Below are 19591 nucleotides of genomic sequence, written 5' to 3'. Positions count from 1 at the left end.
AAAAAAAAAAAAAAAAAAAAAAAAAGAAAGCAAAGAGCAAGATGACCAACATAACCAATGTATCGAAAATTACATTAGTAAGTGCTGAAAGTGTATCCTCCATCCCACAGCACACATATATGTGTACATATACATTTATACGTATTTGTGTGTATATGTATATCTGTGTGTATATATACATGTGTGTATGTATTATCCAGCTCTTTCTACTGAAAGAGGCAAGAAGCAAAGACACCCCAGGAGCAATATGCACTCCTATCATTTAGACCTTGGTCTCTAAGAATCATTCTCCCACTAAAAGGATAGAGGTTTCTTCAGAGAAATGAGCCTAAAATATCTTGTTATACCAGGAAATAAGAAATGCCTCCCCAAAATAACGTGGGCATATCATAGAGGACATGGGCCAGTTTGCTGGAGCTCCCATTAGTCAAAGCTGGAACAATCTGGCACCAAATTATTAAGTAGAGCAATAAATTATAAACTATTAAAAATAGGAATTCATGGACCTGTCAATAGAAGGGAGGGAGGATATGGAGTGAGGGAGGAGGGAGAGAGAAGGACTCTTGCTTCCAGTAGAATGCCAAAAGCTGAAAAGGAAATGCAGAGGGTGTGCTGGAGCTAGAAAATGATTTTAAAACCATTAAGGTGAAGACTAGATTGGGCAGGAACTGCCAGAAGATAGAAAGCAGGATATTTGCTTGGTCTTAAAGTATCTCCCCACAGCTGGTTTATTACTTGCAAGAGGGAAAATCATTAATCATAAAATGAATCTCTTTTTAGTCTGACTATGCCTCTTGGTTAACCAAATCACATCAAAAATTACAGGCCGGGCATGGTGGCTCACACCTGTAATCTCAACACTATGGGAGGCCAAGGCAGGGGGATCACTTGAGCCCAGGAGTTCGAGACTAGCCTGGGCAACAAAGTGGGACCCCCGTCTCTATAGAAAGATTTTCAAATTAGCCATGTACAATGGCACGTGCCTGTAGTCCCAGCTACTCGGGAGGCTGAGGTAGGAGGATCCCTTGAGCCCAGGAGTTCAAGGCTGTAGTGAGCTATGACCACACCACTGCACTCTAGCCTTGGCAACACAGTGAGATTCTCTCTCAAAGAAAAAAAAATTACATAAATAATGAGATGATCATCATGGCAAACCTGCTCTCCTATGATCATCTACAACACTGATTATCTTAGGCACAGATTATCTACAATCTCAAGAAATTCCTTGCCTTTACCAAAATAACATGTTCTAAGGACCCATACCTAACCCTAAATAGAGCCTTGTCTATGACAAATGAACATATCATGAGGGGTAGAGGTGGGAAAGCAAAGTAAAAAATACTCAGTATGTAACGCTGTTACCTGAGCGAACTATAGAAGAATGAAGATGTTCATTCAAAGCCATATTTCCAATGATACGCATTATATTTCTCTGTACTTTAGGGCAGTCCTTGTGAAGTCGGTACAGCCTCTGAAGTAGCTGCAGGCCTCCATTTGCTTCGATTTTATCACAATGTGTGGATATCTGGCACAATAAATAAACGAAAGCTCCCTTAGACATTGCACAAATTCATGACGTGAGATGACACAGCCTGGTCATGGGGACAGATAGGTAGCTCCTGCTCAAGGGCGGGGATGCAGGGAGACTCCTCAAAGCTCTTGTCTCAGCTTGCTTAAATCAGTAAATCCCTGTCTAAGTGGGAAGTGCTTCAAAATCATAGAAAAAATCCCAAGAAGGCATCTCCCACCAGGACTACTAAAATCATTATTCTCATTCTGCTTAGCTCTTGGTTGGATGTAACCTGACAATGTCATTATTACAAAATTGTTTCAATTTATAGTGACACTTTGACTTGAAATTACCTTAAAACAGTTCTCACCTTGAGAAATCTGCCACCTGTTCCCAGGAAATAGTCCTCTGTGCAAGCAGACAGATTTCGTTCAGCAAATAAGGACTCACACAGGGCGAAACCAGTGACCTCTGTGGTCCCACACCCCATTCCACACAATGCCCACAGCTATGGGGCTAGCCTCAAACTTAGAAGTTGGAAAATTTTTTAAGAGAGAAAGATCAGGTAAAAGTAAAAAGGGATTGAAGTTTTAATGGAGAAAACAGATAAAAGAAAAAGAAAACATGCATATTAAGTTAAGGGAAGAGAACTGACCAACAAGTCAGTCTTTCTAATGTCACTGGGCACAGCCTTGCCTCTTCCCATCACTAGTTTTACTCAAGGACATGACACCATATGTACATATGGCAATTTTCATTTTCTAGATTTTTGTTAAATTATATCATATTTTAAGTGCTTTAAAATGTATGCCTTTTAAATATACTGTATATCAAGTAAGATCTGCAATCATTTGAGAGATTTCTGGAAAGGTAACTATTATATTCCATGCACTGCCCTTTCTACTGAAGATGCAGCTATTGCTTCAGAAAACAACTCAGGAGACATCACACTCCAGCAAATTTTCCCAGGTCCCTTCTGTACTACAACACCTTATTCCCTCTGCTTTGTGGTCAGTTCCTTATTTCATGGGTGAGAACTAAAGATGACTTTCCAGTGTAAAGGTAACTTTCCACACATGGCTTTTAAGCCATGTCTAATGTGTCCCAAAACTGAACTGGAGAGTTCAGAATCTCAAGGATGGTGTTTGTCTTGATGTGGGTCAGATAACCTGCATTCACCTCACCAGGGTGCTGGCTACAAATGCGAATTCCTGGACTCCACACCAAATCTATGACATTAAACTTGATACAAGTGAGTGGAAAAATGTGCATTTTTAAACACATTTCCTGGGTGATGTTTCTGCACTATGAGCACTACAAGGTTTGTTGCCTTTTTCTTCTTTAAATTGTCATCATGATACAAAAGTTTCTACGGTACCAAAGAGTTTAACCATCACTGATATATGCTACAGTCACACTTCAAGAGTACAGTCATCTAATATTTTCTTGTTTTTTTAAATTTTTTTGAGATGGAGTCTCGCTCTGTTGCCCAGCCTGGAGTGCAGTGGCACAATCTCAGTTCACTGCAACCTCTGCCACCCGGGTTCAAGCGATTCTCCTGCCTCAGCCTCCCAAGTAGCTGGGATTATAGGCGCACACCACCACACCTGGCTAATTTTTGTATTTTTAGTAGAGACGGAGTTTCACCATGTTGGCCAGGCTGGTCTCGAACTCCTGACCTCAGGTGATCCACCCGCCTCAGCCTCCCAAAGTGCTGGGATTACAAGCGTGAGCCACCGCACCCGGCCTGTTTTTTTCTTTTATCTTGTCACATCTTTGGCAGTTGTTTTAATGGAAATTATCTGAAAATAATATGTAAAAATATCTGAGAAAGGCAGTAGAAGACAACATAACTCAAAGGCAAATGCCACATTTAGATGATGGGCTAATTTCTTCTATGCAATTAAAATTAAATAAATTTTTAGAAATACTTAGCAAAATAGAATCTCATTTATTGGTGCTAAATCATGATTAGTCTAACAATCAAAACTGGAGGAAAGCAGAAATTTAAAGATAAGTGAAGGACTTTTCTCCTTTTACAGTAAATGATTACTGCCCTTGCAAGAATCAACTTATATAATTATTTCAATGAAATCATAAAAAGTAAACTACATTTTGAAAATGTAAATTACCTCAGAATGTTTTACTATAGCTTCTAAACAGAACATTTCCACTGTTGCTGAAGGAACTTCTCCAAAACTTTCAGCATAAGGAAGTCCATTTCCTCCAAAACACCATAAACCACCCTGAAATTAAAATAATTAAAATTTTTACTGAAAAAAGTGACTAATATTCTTGTTTGACAAAAAAAAAAAATCTCTGTACTAATAGATGGCATTAGAAAATACTAATGTGTAGGGCCTCAAAATATGTTGGAAACGTAAAAGGAATTTTATGCAAACTGTGGGTTATCAGAACAGAAAACATACAAATTATTCCGAGAAGAGCGCAACCTTTGTGTCCTCCTCAAGTCTCTCCTCTGTGTCCTTTTGTTTGAAAGTGTGAAGACTAACTCACAATTCTTTAACAAGTAAGAAAAGCCCAGGATGTTCTAGTGTCATCTCTTTCAGCCCCCCCGCCAGTGGTCAGAACAGTATATTATTTTCCAGATTCTGCTAATAGCCTACTTAAAGTCTAATAATCAACATAATTCAAAAGATATAAAGCATTATTGGACAAGTTAAAAAGAGAGATCACAATGACAAAGATCACAGAGCTTTAAATTCTTCTCAAGTTGAAATTCAATTCAAGTTCATATGCAAGGATAAACAAAAATCGTTACAAAAATTACAAAACAGAAGAGTAGTGGGGACTATTTCTAACAGATATTAAAACATAAATAATAAAAACATTTCGTTTTTTAATTGAATGTTTTCAAAATTAAAACATTTCAATTTCAATTCTTATCACAGATCAAGGGTTAATGTCACTAATATGCAATAATCTCCTACAAGTCAGTGACAAAAAATACCAACACTATTATAGAAACACAAGCAACAGTCATAAACATAAACTTGTTAGGAAAATAAATATAACTCTAAAATATATAAAAATGTAAATTATATATTATATATTTACATTTATTATATATTATACTATATATTTTTATATCTATATATTATATATACATTTTTATAGCTATATATCATATATTATATAATATGCAAATTATATATTTATATTTAGATTTTTATATTTTAGAGGCATTCTACTTCTAAATATAATTCATTATATATAAAATACATAAATATAATAATATAAATATATATCTCTTTATATATTTATTTTATAAATATATATAAACAACACTCAGCACTGTTCATGAGAGGCATGCACATTGAAAGGACACTGAGAAACTACATTTGTCATCTATCAGACAGACGAGGTTCTAGGGAAACAAGCACGCACAGCGCCCTGCTGCGAGTGGTATCAATGGCACGACTTCTATGAAGGACAACCTGGCATCAGCGATCAAGATCACAAGTGCACATGCCCTTTAATAATTGATCCTACAGAGATGCTCACACATACGGAAAGTGAGAGATATGCATTGTTTGTACAATAATAAAGACTGAAAACCTGCTAATATTCATCAATGGGGATTAGTTAAATCAATTATGGTACTGTTGTACAATGGAATGCTATGCCAGTCTAAAAATTTTGAGTCTCTTCTTACACTGATATATACCAATCTCCACAATAATCCTTAAGTGAGAAAAAGGTATAAAACGGTGTGTATATATCCTGTGCTACTACTCATGTAGAGAGAGAGAGTGTGTGCGCATTGGGGTAGGAGAGACGGAAGGGATGGAGAGAAGATGTATTGCTGCATTGCTGTAGGTGCTTTGGAAGTGCTTCACCTTGGAGCTAGGGGTCATAATTGTGCGCGTACAGCCCACCCGCTGGCAAAAGAGGACAACTACAAGGTAATGGCTGAAAAATGTATACATTAATATAAAGCCCAGTGTTTTCTATAGAAAATATAATCCATAAGATTCTGCATTTTTAGTTAATTTATAAGGTCCATGGTTCAGTAAACCAAGTAAAAATAATATTTGGTCACTCTATACGTTTTATTCATGCCTTCTTCTCGTATATAATATTCTGGTTTTTTACATTTAAACATGCATTGGATCTCAGAGAGTTACATTATTTAAACTGAGGATTGAGATGGGGCTAAGTCATGAAAAGTCATCCTTCTGTGGCAGATAATGGTAAATAGCGGATTGGTGAACTTTGTCAGGGGATAGGAATTTTTTCTTGAAGATTTATCACCACATCCTGGCTCCCCCAAACCCCTCTTCCCACCTTGTACCCTTGAATCATCTCATCTATTTCTACTCTAAATTCCCCAAGGACAGAGAGGGGAGAAGGCGAAGAAAAATGATCTAGGACTTTCATTTGTCTTGACCATTTCGGCAGTGTGATGTAGAATGCAGTTCCCATTCCATTCTCATTGTTGGCGAAGCTTGTTACTTATGAATTGGCAGATTTTGTGGCAGTAAGAAGTACAAGCAAAAAGGAATTAATACAAAGGAACAAACTCACAGTATGGTTGTATGGATTATATTCTAAACCCTAATGTAAAAATAAATGTACATAGTTACTGCTGCTTTATACTGAATTAAGATATGACAAGACTAAATAAATTCATAAAGATTTAAGAAACACCAAACATCAAATTCTATGAGTACAACAATAATTTCCTAAGGATTAAGGAAGTGCACAGAAAAAGCTAGAGAATGACGATATTGAAAACAACAATAAAGAGTAGGTACAGGCTAAGGGTGGTGGCTCACGTCTGTAATCCCAGCACTTTGGGAGGCCGAGGCAAGTGGATTGCTTGAGCCCAGGCGTTCAAGACCAGCCTGGTCAATACAGTGAAATCCCATCTCCACAAAAAATTAGCTAGGAAAGGTGGTGCACCTGCTATCGCAGCTACCCAGGAGGCTGAGGTGGGAGGATTGCCTAACCCAGGGAGGTCAAGGTTGCAGTAAGCCATGATCATGCCACTGAACCCTAGCCTGGGCAACAGAGTGAGACCCTGTCTCGAAAACAGACAGAAAAAAAAAGGAAAAGGAATAGGTAGAAAAATTGAAGGCAACAGTAATATATAAGAGCCAATCTCTGGTGTTTTGTTTTGTTTTGTTTTGTTCTTGAGATGGAGTCTCACTCTGTCACCTACGCTGGAGTGCAGTGGTGCCATCTGAGATCACTGCAAGCTCCGCCTCTCAGGTTCAAGTGATTCTCCTGCCTCAGCCTCCCGAGTAGCTGGGACTACAGGCGCGTGCCACCACACCCGGCTAACTTTTTGTATTTTTAGTAGAGATGGGGTTTCACCATGTTAGACAGGATGGTCTCGATCTCCTGACCTCATGATCCGCTCACCTTGGCCTCCCAAAGTACTGGGATTACAGGCATAAGCCACCGTGCCCGGCCCATCTCTGGTGTTTCCTCATAAAAAGCTACAACCTTAGAGCTCTGTGATTTGTCCAAACTAACTGGTCTTTAAAATTATGTTCATTCTAAAGCAGGAGTTTTTAACAAGGTCCTTAGGGGTATGGGGTAGATAGAATTCAAGGCAGGCAGGGTGTAAACTTGGATGGAAAAAAAATTACCTTTGTTTTTTCCTAACCTCTAACTGAAATTCTGCATAGTATTCAGTTATGAACACAGACAATAAACCACAGTAACACTAGCAGTCCCTGTGATTCTGTTTGTAAGGGAATGCACAGGTAGTTTCATATCACATCTCATGTTGCAGCTACCTGAAAATACAGTTATATTCACCCTTCCTTTCAATGCCAACTATCACCAAATGGTGAAGTTGCATTCTCATACTAGTGATCCCAAATCTACACTGCTTTCCGTATTCCCTAGCAATAATGATTTGAGATCAACAGTTCAATGTTCTCATTCAGCGAAGCAACAACAGCATTCACACTGGTATGTCATTAAAAAATAAAAGGTACATATTGAACAGAACCATATGAAGCTGTCTCTTTTCCCCAGCTCTATGCACCGAAGGCCTGAAAGCAACGACAGCAGCAATGAGCTTCCCTAGCCCAGAACTTGGTTACTAAACACCATAAGCCCTAAAAGGAACCAAGGCTGTTTAAAAAATCAGCTGATTCTAGGGCTAGAATAGGGAAAGTCTAAGACGAACATTTTCTAATGCCAGAAAATAAGCAAGTGCTCCAAAAATAATGACAAACCATTTCCAAAAGACACGGGAGACAACCTGAAGGGGCTCCCACAGCCAAACCTGAGACAATCTGAACATCAGTATGAATAAGGAGAGTAATAGATTATAATCTAGTGAAGAAAAATAACCATATGTGATCCCATATGGATTAGAAAGGCAGAAAGGAGAAATGGGAGGAGGAAGAAAGCTTTTCCTACAGAAGAGTACTAAATAAATGAATAAGGAGTAATAAAATTAGGGGGAAAAACTCAGCATTTTGTAACCACCTAACAATAACTGTTATTCAGGCAAGATTCATTCAAAGAATATTATTAAATAAAACCACTGGCTGAAAGTTTGAAGAGCATCAGGACAGTCTCCTAATTTCAAAGTAGTTCCTCCTCCTCCTACAAATCGTGTATTAATTTCTTTTTTTTTTTTTTTTTTTTGAGACAGAGTCTCACTGTGGAGCCCAGGCTGGAGTGCAGGGGCGAGATCTCGGCTCACTGCAAGCTCCACCTTCCGGGTTCACGTCATTCTCCTGCCTCAGCCTCCTGAGTAGCTGGGACTACAGGCACCCACCACCACACCCGGCTGATTTTTTGTCTTTTTAGTAGAGACGGGGTTTCACTGTGTTAGCCAGGATGGTCTCAATCTCCTGACCTCGTGATCCACCCGCCTCAGCCTCCCAGAGTGGTGGGAGCCACTGCACCTGGCCGTATTAATTTCAAATACAGAAATATATTAACATTCAAGCAAAGAAAACTGGCAGACATCACTTTAATCAAGTGAACAAAGGGAACATCAGCAATAAGGGGTGAGCTGGCATCACGTGCTTCAGGGCATGACATACTGGGAAGGACACAAAATCACCTCTATCGTATTCCTGTAATAACACACACCCAAATTTAATCATGAGGAAGCATAAGACAAACTAAACTGAGGGCCAATCTACAAACCACTGCTTTGTACTCTTCAAAAATGTCAATGTCATGAAGACAGAGAAAGGCTGAAAAAATTTTCAGGTAAAAGGAGTCTAAATACACAAGACTCACATGCAACACTTAATACCAGACTAGATCCTGCAATAGATTTTTTAAAAAGAAAAAGGCTGTCATAGGCTGGGCGCAGTGGCTCATGCCTATAATCCCAGCACTTTGGGAGGCCAAGGCGGGCAGATCACCTGAAGTCAGGAGTTCGAGACCAGCCTGATCAACATGGTGACATCCCGTCTCCACTAAAAATACAAAATTAGTCAGGCGTGGTGGCGGATGCCTGTAATCCCAGCTACTCAGGAGGCTGAGGTAGGAGAACTGCTTGAACCGGGGAGGCGGAGATTGCAATGAGCTGAGATTGTACCACTGCACTCTAGCCTGGGTCACACAGCGAGACTACATCTCCAAAAAAAAAAAAAAAAAAGCTGTCATAAAAGAATTACTGGGAAAATTCAAATACGGAGTATTTGAATATTAGACAACAGTATTATATCAATATTAAATTTTCTGAATTGATAACTGTACTGTGGTTCTTTCAGGGAATGTCCTTGGGGCATCATGTCTGTACCTAATGAATGGCTCAGGGAGAAAAATATTAAATGTGTGTGAATAGGTATCTTAAAATATATCTGCAGAGAGAGGGAAAGTAAAAGGGAGGGATGATATAACAAATGGGATAAAATGTTAGTAATTGGTGAATCTTTTTTTTTTTTTTTGAGATGGAGTCTCGCTCTGTTGCCCAGGCTGGAGCGCAGTGGTGTGATCTCGGCTCACTGCAAGCTCTGCCTCCCAAGTTCACACCATTCTCCTGCCTCAGCCTCCCAAGTAGCTGGGACTACAGGCGCCCGCCACCACGCCTGGCTAATTTTTTTGTATTTTTTAATAGAGATGGGGTTTCACTGTGTTAGCCAGGATGGTCTCAATTTCCTGACCTCGTGATCTAACTGCCTCGGCCTCCCAAAGTGCTAGGATTACAGGCGTGAGCCACTGCACCCAGCCAGTAATTGGTAAAACTTAATGAAATGTATTATTTTTGCAATTATTTAAATTTGAAATTATTCCAAAATAAAAAGTTAGAGAAAAATTTTAATTAACTTCAACTTTCATGTTTTAAATATATTTTATTATTGAATGCATCCATAAATACATGTATTAATTATATTAGAATTTATTTTCTCTTTTGATAACAGTATTTCAATATAATTTGTTTCCTTTGTAATCTTATGCATTATATTTTATGCATTTAGAACTGAGTTCCTAGACTTAACCAAATCACAAAAGGAGTCCATGGTATTCAAAGGTTAAGAACTCTGTTCCAAAACCAAACATTATTGTGTTGGCTATATGCTGGGGTTGACAGTCGCCTCCGTACATGAGGAGTTTTGTTTATTTATTTTTTAGAGATGCAGTTTCACTATGTCGCCCAGGTTGGAGTGCAGTGGCTGTTCACAGAAGCTATCATAGAGCACCACAGCCTCAAACTTCTGGACTGGGGTATCCTCCTGCCTCAGCCTCCTCAGTAGCTGGGACTACAGGCATGAGCCACTGTGCCCAGCTTGAAAGCAGTTTTATATAGAAACAGCACACTGACACTGAAGGGCCCTTGGGGACCACTATGAGACAGGTCTGTCATAAACTGGGCAGACAGATTACTGCAAACCAGATGGACTCTCTCCACCCGCCATGTCAGCACCCCCAGCCTCCTGGCATATGTGAAATCCAGGAGGCATGACAAACTTGAGGCAGAGTAGGGGGAATAAGAATAACGAAAAGGAGGCCAGGCGCAGTGGCTCACGCCTGTAATCCCAGCACTTTGGGAGGCCAAGGCAGGCAGATCACAAGGTCAAGAGATCGAGACCATCCTGGCTAACATGGTGAAACCCTGTCTCTACTAAAAACACAAAAATCAGCTGGCCATGGTGGCTCGCGCCTGTAGTCCCAGCTACTTCGGAGGCTGAGGCAGAAGAATCGCTTGAACCTGGGCGGCAGAGCTTGCAGTGAGCCGAGATGGAGCCACTGCACTCCAGCCTGGGGATATAGCGATGCTGTGCCTCAAAAAAAAAAAAAAAGTAAAAGGCAGTGCTTACTGGCCTAAAGAGATGGGACATTAGAATTAAAATTAAATATTTATTTGAAAAATCAATTAAAGATATGCTACCTCTTGTTTTAAAATAAAGAACAGGGACTCAAATCAAAGTGAAACTAGTACCTTCCAAGTGGAAAAATCAAAGGTGCTTCATTAAACATAAAGCACTCATTGTTTTTTTAAAAAATACTAAAAACAATTTTTTTACTTAAAGGATGGATCTATATGTGTCTGTGATCTGCCCAAGTAGAATGGAAACGTTTCAAGTGTCAGTTTCATCATTTCCAGTGTGATCTATGTTTCCTAAATACACTGAATTGGTGTAGCGTAAAGACAATGCAATTAAAAGGTCAAACGGTCCAGGCACGGTGGCTCTCGCTTGTTATACTAGCACTTTGGAAGACTGAGGCTGGGTGGACCTCTTGAGCCAGGAGTTAGAGACCAGCCTGGGCAACATGGCGAAATCCTGTCTCTACCAAAAATACAAAAAACATTAGCCAGGCCTGGTGGCACATGTCTGTAGTCCCAGCTACTCGGGAGGCTGAGGTGAGACGATCACTTGAGCCCAGAAGGCGGAGGCTGTAGTGAGCCAAGATCATGCCTCCGTGCTCCAACCTGGGTGACAGAGTGAGACCCTCATCTCAAAAAAAAGGTCATACGAATTACTTTTTCAGAAAAACTTTAGTTAGGGGAAGATCTTTAAAATGAGGCACCTGGAATGGGTAGGAGAAGTTGTCAGAAGACCCAGGTCCTCTCCAAGGTGGTGAATGTTAAAACACACAAACACATGATATTTTAACTATGAACACACACATACACATGTACAAGGCCAATTTAAACTATGTAACTCTTTACTGCTGAGGCCAAGAATTCTGCACAAAGTAGCAGCATAGTGGGGCCAGGCACAGTGGCTCACACCTATAATCCCAGCACTTTGCGAGGCCAAGGTGAGATTACCTGAGGTCAGGAGTTTGAGACCAGCCTGACCAACATGGTGAAACCCCAACTCTACTAAAAATACAAAAAAATTAGCCTAGTGTAGTGGCGCATGCCTGTAGTCCCAGCTACTCGGGAGGCTGAGGCAGGAGAACTGCTTGAGCCCGGGAGGCAGAGGTTGTAGTGAGTCGAGATCACACCACCGCACCACTCTAGCCTGGGTGACAGAGGGAGACTCCATTTCAAAAAAAAGAAGTGGCATGGTGGTATTAAACCACTTTCCCTCTCTTCACTTGGCAAAAGGTAAGGTTACAGAACTCTATAGAAGGTAGAGGAATATTAACTAAACAGTAATGTCAGGCCAGGTCTCAGGAGCTCTGACATGGGGGTGCAGGAGAGAAGTTAGTGATGGGAGTGGGAGACACTATGGCAGAACACAGAGAAGCACCCAAGTCCACAAGACCCTGTCTGTAAACAGCCTGGTCCCATCCAAGCTGAAACTGTCAGATGTTAGACAAGGCCTGCTGAAAATGAGGTGGTTCCCTGGCTTCCAGATGAAAAGCAGGGGCATAAGAATAGAGAAGGGAAGAATACAGATTTAGATAAGAAACTACTTGGTATGACAGGCCCGTGGTTTCCTAGGTTTGACACCAACAGCACAAACAACAAAAGAAAAAAAATGTATAAATTGGACTTCATCAAAAATGTTTTTTATTTTTAAATTTTTTTTTAGGGACAGGGACTTGTTCTGTTGCCCAAGCTGGAATGCAGTGGCACGATCACTGCTCACTGCAGCCTTGAATTCCTGGGCTCAAGTGCTCCTCCCGCCTTAGCTTCCTGAGAAGCTAGGATCACAGGCGCACACCCCACAACTGGCTAATGTTTTTCTTCTTTGTAGAGATAGTCTTGCAATGTTGCCCAGGCTGTTCTCAAACTCCTGGGCTCAAGTGATCTTCCCACCTCCGCCTCCCAAAGTGCTAGGACTACAGACATAAGCCACCATGCCTGTCCAGACTTCATGAAAATTAAAAACATTTGGGGTGCACAGGTCACTATCAAGAAAGTGAAAAGAACCCACAGAATGGGAGAAATATCTGCAAATTACATATCTAATAAGAGATTTGTATCCAGAATACATAAAGAGTTCTTACAATTCAACAATATAAAGAACTCTTACAATTCAACAACAAAAAATTTCAACTCTTACAATTCAACATATCTAATAAGAGATTTGTATCTAGCATATATCAAGAACTCTTACAATTCAACAAAAAAAAACAAAAGCCCATTTTTAAATTGGGTGCTACAACATGAAAAGATGCTTCGAAAGGACAAGTAACCCAATTTTAAAATGCGCAAAGGGAGCCATGGTGGCTCACACCTGTAGACCCAGCTATTCAGGAGGCTGAGGTGGGAGGATCACTTGAGCCCAGGAGTTCAAGGCTGTAGGGCACGTAATGATTTTGCCTGTGAAGAGCTACTGCATTCCAACCTGGGCAACACAGTGAGACCTCATCTCAAAAACAAAAACAAAATCCCTAGTTAAAAAAAAATTGGGCCAAGGATTTGAATAGATATTTCTCCAAAGAAGATATGTAAGTGCCAACAGCACGTGAAAAGGTACTCAACATCATTAAGCATTAGGAAAATGCAAATCAAAGCCAGAATGAGGATACTACTTCACACACAATGGGATGGCTAGAAGAAAAGATGGACAATAACATATATTCCTGGTGGGAATGTAAAATGGTAAAGTCTCTGTGGAAAACATTTGAAAGTTACTCAAAAAGTTACACAGTTACCATAAGACCCAGAAATTCCACTCCTAGGTATATACTCAAGAGAACTAAAAACATACATCCACACAAAGACATGCACATGAATGTTGATATTGAGATCTAATAAGAAACATATATTTGGTCTCCACCCCTGGTTCCCTCTAGAGTGATGAGTGTCTTCTGTATGCTAATGAGATGACTGGTGGCTGGAGGGCCCCTAAATAGTTTCAGGAAGGGGGCTGGTGGCCAGAAAGACTAAGGACACGATTAGAGGGTAGGGACTTTCTGCCCTATTCACCAACCTCTGGGGAGGACAGAGGGCCTGAAGGTTGAGGTGATCACCAAAGGTCAATGATTCAATCAACCATGCCAACTGATTAAAGCCATGAAAATCCGAAGGACAGGGTTCGGAAAGTTTCTGGATACCGGAACCCGTGGAGATATCTGGAGGGTGATGCACCCGGAGGGGCATGAAGGCTCAGCACCCCTTCCTATATAGCTTGCCCTATGCGTCTCTTCCATCTGCTGTCCATCCCTCTCCTCTGTCATATCCTTTATAATAAATGGTAAGCATAAGTCAGGTGTTTTCCTGAATTCCATGAGTCATCCCAGTAAATTAATCAAACCCAAGGAGGGGGTCATGGGCACTGCCAGTTTATGGCTGATCAGAAGCACAGGTCACACTTGGAACACGTGACTGGCATCTGAAGTGGGGGGCAGTCCTGTGGGACAGAGCCCTTAACCTATAGGCTCTGATACCATCTCTAGGTAGAGACGTCAGAACTGAATTAAATGGAAGGACACCGAGCTGGTGTCTTATGGAGAATTGCTGAGTGTGTAGGGAAAAACCCTCCACACTTCTGGTGTCAGAAGTGTTAAGGGGTGTGAGAAAGAAGGAAAAATGCTTTGCTTTTTCCCTATCTTGTACAGTACAGTTTTTTTTTTTCCAATTAGAAATGTTCATAGAAGTATTATTCATACATAATAGCCAAACGATAGAATGTTCATAGAAATATTATTCATACATAACAGCCAAAGAATAGGAATGACCCAAATGTCCATCATTGATGAACAGATAAATAAAATGCGGCATAGCCATACAATGGACTATTACTTGGCCATAAAAAGGAATGAAGCACTGATATGCCACAATGTGGTTGAGCCTTGAAAACATTATGCAAGTGAAAGAAGTCAGACACAAAAGGCCACATACTAGATTATTCCATTTATATGAAATGTCCAGAACAGTCCAATCCATAGGAAAAATAGATTCGTGGTTACCAGGGGCTGGAGAGGGGAATGAGTGGTGACTGCTAATGGTTAGAGGGATTCTTTGGGGGATGGTGAAAATATTCTGGAATTAGATTGGAGTAATGATTATACAACTCTATGAGTATATTAACATTGAATGAATTGTATAGTTTTAAAGGGTTTTATGGTATGTGGATTATAAAGAAAACTAGTTGAATTGGAAATATCACCATAAATTTAAGACCTTTTAAGAAAAAGGTAATTGTTCTGCTCTGTTACTTAGGTGTCTAGGAGCCCTCAAGGTCCACCAGCTCTACCTTCATGAAGAACTATTACGCACACCTAGTGCCTGGGTTTTGGACTCTTAACCTTTTCCTGTAAGAAGAATCAGATCTCCTTGGAGAAGCAGCCATATCTCGTAGGGCAGGAAGAATCAAAAAGAGCCAGGGATATCTTGTCAAAAAACCATGGCACCTTCTAGCCACTTTGGGAACAGAATTTAAAAGCATAAGAAAGTCAGTGTACAGAAATGGTATAGAGGCCAGACGACGGAACTCTCAGCTTCAAAAAGAAAACACCACTATAATTCACTGGAGCAATTCCAAGACATGGCCCAAAAGGGGAAATTACGTCAAGTATACTAGACAAGTCCTGTCTACTGATGTGTCCCTAATTTTTCATAAAAGGGAAAAATGAGAAAATGCATTTAATTGGTCAAAGAATATAGAATACTGTGATTTTTTTTACTGACAAAATACGTTCCTCTCATTGAGATTACATAGTTACTGCAGTTAATAATGGTGGTTATTCGTTCTGATTTCTCTCAGAGGTATGAGATTTTTATAAAGAATAACTTGCACCCCAAGAATATCAGAATTCAGTATTCACTGAGAGCCTTGTTTTCTTCTTTTTTTTTTTTTTTGAGACAGGGTCTCATTCTATTGCACAGGTTGGAGTGCAGCAGCACAATCACAGCTCACTGAAGCCTCAATCTCCTGGGCTCAAGCAATCCTCCCATCTCAGCCTCTCAAACAGCTGGAACTACAGGCACATGTTACCACATCCAACTAATTTTTTTTTGTAATGTTTTATAGACATGGGGGTTCTCGCTGTGTTGCCCAAGCTGGTCTCAAACTATTGGCCTCAGGCAATCCTCCTACCTCAGCCTCACAAAGCACTGCGCACTGGGATTACAGTTGTCGACCACTGCGCTCAGCCCTGTTCATTCTTTTTTTTTTTTTTTGAGACAGTCTCGCTCTGTCACCAGGCTAGAGTGTGGTGGCACAATCTCGGCTCATTGCAACCTCTGCCTCCCAGGTTCAAGCGATTTTCCTACCTCAGCCTCCCAAGTAGCTGGAACTATGGGCATGCGCCACCACGCCCAGCTAATTTTTGTATTTTCAGTAGAGATGGGGTTTCACCATGTTGGCCAGGATGGTCTCTATCTCTTGACCTCGTGATCCACCCGTGTCAGCCTCCCAACACGCTGGGACTACACGCATGAGCCACCACACCCGGCCCTCATTCTTTAAGATAAAATTTTAAGAGTTACTTCCTGTGAAGCTGTAAATGACCTCTTAAGCAGAGTGAAGGGCTCCTGAAATCACCTTTATCTCTCTTACACACTCTGTGACTGTTTATTTACCTGCCTCCCTGTCATCCCTGACATCCAGCCCAGGGCATGGCACACAACCAGAAGTTAGCATGTTTACTCAGTTACTGGGTGAATGCTAGCCCCTGACACAATACATTGGAAAGAGTGGACACTCAAAAATATTTACTGAATGAATACATGAGCTAACCTTCTGAGCAGCTAGACTCTGACTGCTTTCACTAAGAGCCAAAGATGTAAAATACTGGATACACTCATCCAGCTCTGTTTGAGGTAAGGAAGCCAGCAACTGCCTGAGCTCTTCTTCAGTGGAAGAATCCTGAAATGAAAGGAAATTCTTCATAAATACTCAACAACTGAGTACAACAAAAAATATCCAAATACTCAAAGCCAATATTTGCCATATATATCAAAGCCATATATGATATGTGCATCTCTCTATATATATACATATACATATATATATGATACAGAGATATAGGGAAAGAGATATCAGAGATTAATTACTGCTTTCAGTCTTGAAAACAGTCACCCACCCAGGTAAATAAACAATCATTTAATTTTGAATTCTATATTTTCACGTTTGCTACTTCAAACTGAGAGACGTACTGTAAACTTTAACTCTGAATTTTCATCTGACATCTTGACATTCTCAACATCTTGACTCAAAATGAAGTATTGCATCCTTACTAATTAAAGCTACTGCTTTTTAAATCCAGAACTTGTTACTATCTCATTTTCTCTAATAATTAATATCTAGCATATTCATTTTCCTATTTTTCAGAAAGCTGCGAACGCATAAGTTTTAAGAGTTTCATTTTCTGATCTAGGAAAGATACTCAAGAAGCATGCTTTAAATCTGTCGCAGTGTTTCTCAACCAGGGGCTATTTTGCCTCGGCAACATCTGGCAATGTCTGGGGACATTTTTGGTTGTTACAACTAGGGGGTGCTACTAGCATCTAGGGAGTAGAGTCTAGGGATGTTGCTACACACCCTACAATGTACACAACAGCTTCCTACCACAAAGAATTATCTGGCCCAAAATGTCAATAGTGCTGAGGCTAAGAAAACCTGACCTACAGAAACTCAGAAGTGACCAACTCATGGATGCTGATATGCTATGGCATGTCACCCACTGGTTTACAGAGACTCCCAATTCCCAAAGGCAGAAAATAATATAGCAGGAACAGCCCCTCCTGAGGAACCAAATATTTGTATAACTACTATGATTTCAGTTTTACATTCCAGTTTATCTGCTTGTGAGAAGTAGCCAACAACTACTTTTTTAAAGTATTTTGTACCCAAAGTGAAGATAATATATTAAACCATTTTTCACTCTCTAAATTATTATTAATATTGTTTTACTTACTTCTTTTAAAGATGGCAAAGGAGGTGGTAGGAGAAAAAAGCGAAGATCACTCTCTTTGCTTCGTGCCAAACCAATAAGAGTTTTCGGATCACAGGCTTGAGCAATTAGCCTATACTGGTAATCTATTGAAAAAGCATTATCTTTTGTTAATACCAAAACCAGCTGATAGATGTTGTAAAGATTAACTGAACAAACTACTGAAAGCACTCTAAGTTTTAGACTGCTCTGCAAATTTGTAATCCAAAATGTCCCAAGTGCAACTACATTTACAATACCTATAAGCTAGCTACATTTCCAGGACTCATCTCACAGTTCTCCTCAACGTATATCCAGAGACCGGGTCACAGCCTAACTTTTTGGAAAAAAGGAAGCTCAAAGGTGGAAACTGGTAAGTCAGAACCAATTTAACTTCTTTTTAAAACAATTCCAGCATTCAAAAGCTGTTTCGACCACTACTCAAAACACATGAGGTTGCGTTTAAGCCTACTGCCCTGTGGTGATGCTATGGTGCTTTGGTATTCATAATGCCCATGAATATTTAGTCTGCAGTTCCAGATACCAGTACTTTCAATTAAACATGCCATTCTTTATATATCAAAAACAAAATTCCAATCATGAAAGCAAACATTATTTTCAATAATGGCAGTTTATAACCTGGGGTTGGCCAGGCACTGCAGCTCAGGCCTGTAATCCCAGCACTTTCGGAGCCGAGGCGGGTGGATCATCTGAGGTCAGGAGTCCAAGACCAGCCTGACCGACATGGTGAAACCCTGTGTCCACTAAAAATACAAAAATTAGCCAGGCGTAGTGGTGGGCACCTGTAATCCCAGCTATTCGGGAGGCTGAGGCAGGAAAATAGCTTGAACCCAGGAGACGGAGGTTGTAGTAAGCGGAGGTCGTACTACTACACTTCAGCCTGGGTGACAGAGCAAGACTCTGTCTCAAAAAAAAATAATAATAATAACCTGGGTGAGTACTTCTGGATCAAGTGGGGAACTTTTTCAAAATCTATGGGCCAGGGCACTTCCTCTGATTTCTCTGATACAGTAAGTCTGGAATAGAGCCCTGGAAGGCAAATTTTGAAAAATATTTCTATTCTAAATCTCCACCAACATTAAGTGAGCTTATACTTACATTATAAATTATTATAATTGTAGCCGCCAACCAATTAACAAATTAATTTTCAGAGATCTCATTCTGAGTTTAACTTTTCTTTGAGATTTTTTTTTTTTTTTTTTGAGACAGTTTTGCTCTGTTGTCCAGGCTGGAGCGCAGTGGTGCAATCTTAGCTCACTAACGACTCTGCCTCGTGGGTTCGCAATTCTTGTGCCTCAGCCTCCCAGTAGCTAGGATTACAAGCACACGTCACCATGCCCAGCTGAATTTTTTGTATTTTTTTAGTAGAGACAGGGTTTTGCCATGTTGCCCAGGCTGGTCTTGAACTCCTGGCCTCAAGTGATCCACCCTCCTCAGCCTCCCAAAGTGCTGGGATTACAGGTGTGAGCCACTGTGCCTAGCTGAGAAAATTATTTTTTTCTATTTTGCCCATTTTTACAAGACAGCTCTACTAACAAAATATAGTTTTGTCCATGTACTATAACCAGAGCAGATATGAGTTCTTTTTAAAGTATTTTTATTGTAAAATGTGTGACTCTGAAACACAATTACATATTTCAAATAGTCCATTAAAAATGATATACACACATACAAATTGGGTACATTCAACTATTAGTATTAGAGTCAAGTAGATTGTAAAAGTAAAAGCAAATATAATTGTATGGTGTAGCAAGCAATTAAGTATACTTCATTAAATAGAAACCCAAAGAAAACTCAAGTACATTAGGCAACTATCAGAATCAAGAGTTGCTC

General features: G+C 40.1%; 1 protein-coding gene across 2 annotated transcripts in view; it reads right to left on the bottom strand.

The window, feature by feature from the left end:
* SERAC1 (serine active site containing 1) overlaps positions 1-19591 on the bottom strand; it is a 60501-nt gene that overhangs the window by 18037 nt on the left and 22873 nt on the right. For both annotated transcript variants that reach the window (XM_025384361.1, XM_025384362.1), the window contains 4 exons: positions 17723-17844; positions 16543-16671; positions 3643-3756; positions 1363-1525 (listed from right to left, as the gene is read on the bottom strand). In XM_025384361.1, coding sequence (XP_025240146.1) covers positions 1363-1525; positions 3643-3756; positions 16543-16671; positions 17723-17844 — 528 coding nt within the window. The remainder of the gene's footprint in view (positions 1-1362; positions 1526-3642; positions 3757-16542; positions 16672-17722; positions 17845-19591) is intronic.

The sequence above is a fragment of the Theropithecus gelada genome, chromosome 4, assembly GCF_003255815.1.
Source record: "Theropithecus gelada isolate Dixy chromosome 4, Tgel_1.0, whole genome shotgun sequence".
NCBI lineage: Eukaryota > Metazoa > Chordata > Mammalia > Primates > Cercopithecidae > Theropithecus > Theropithecus gelada.
This window is presented reverse-complemented; position numbering and strand designations above follow the sequence as displayed.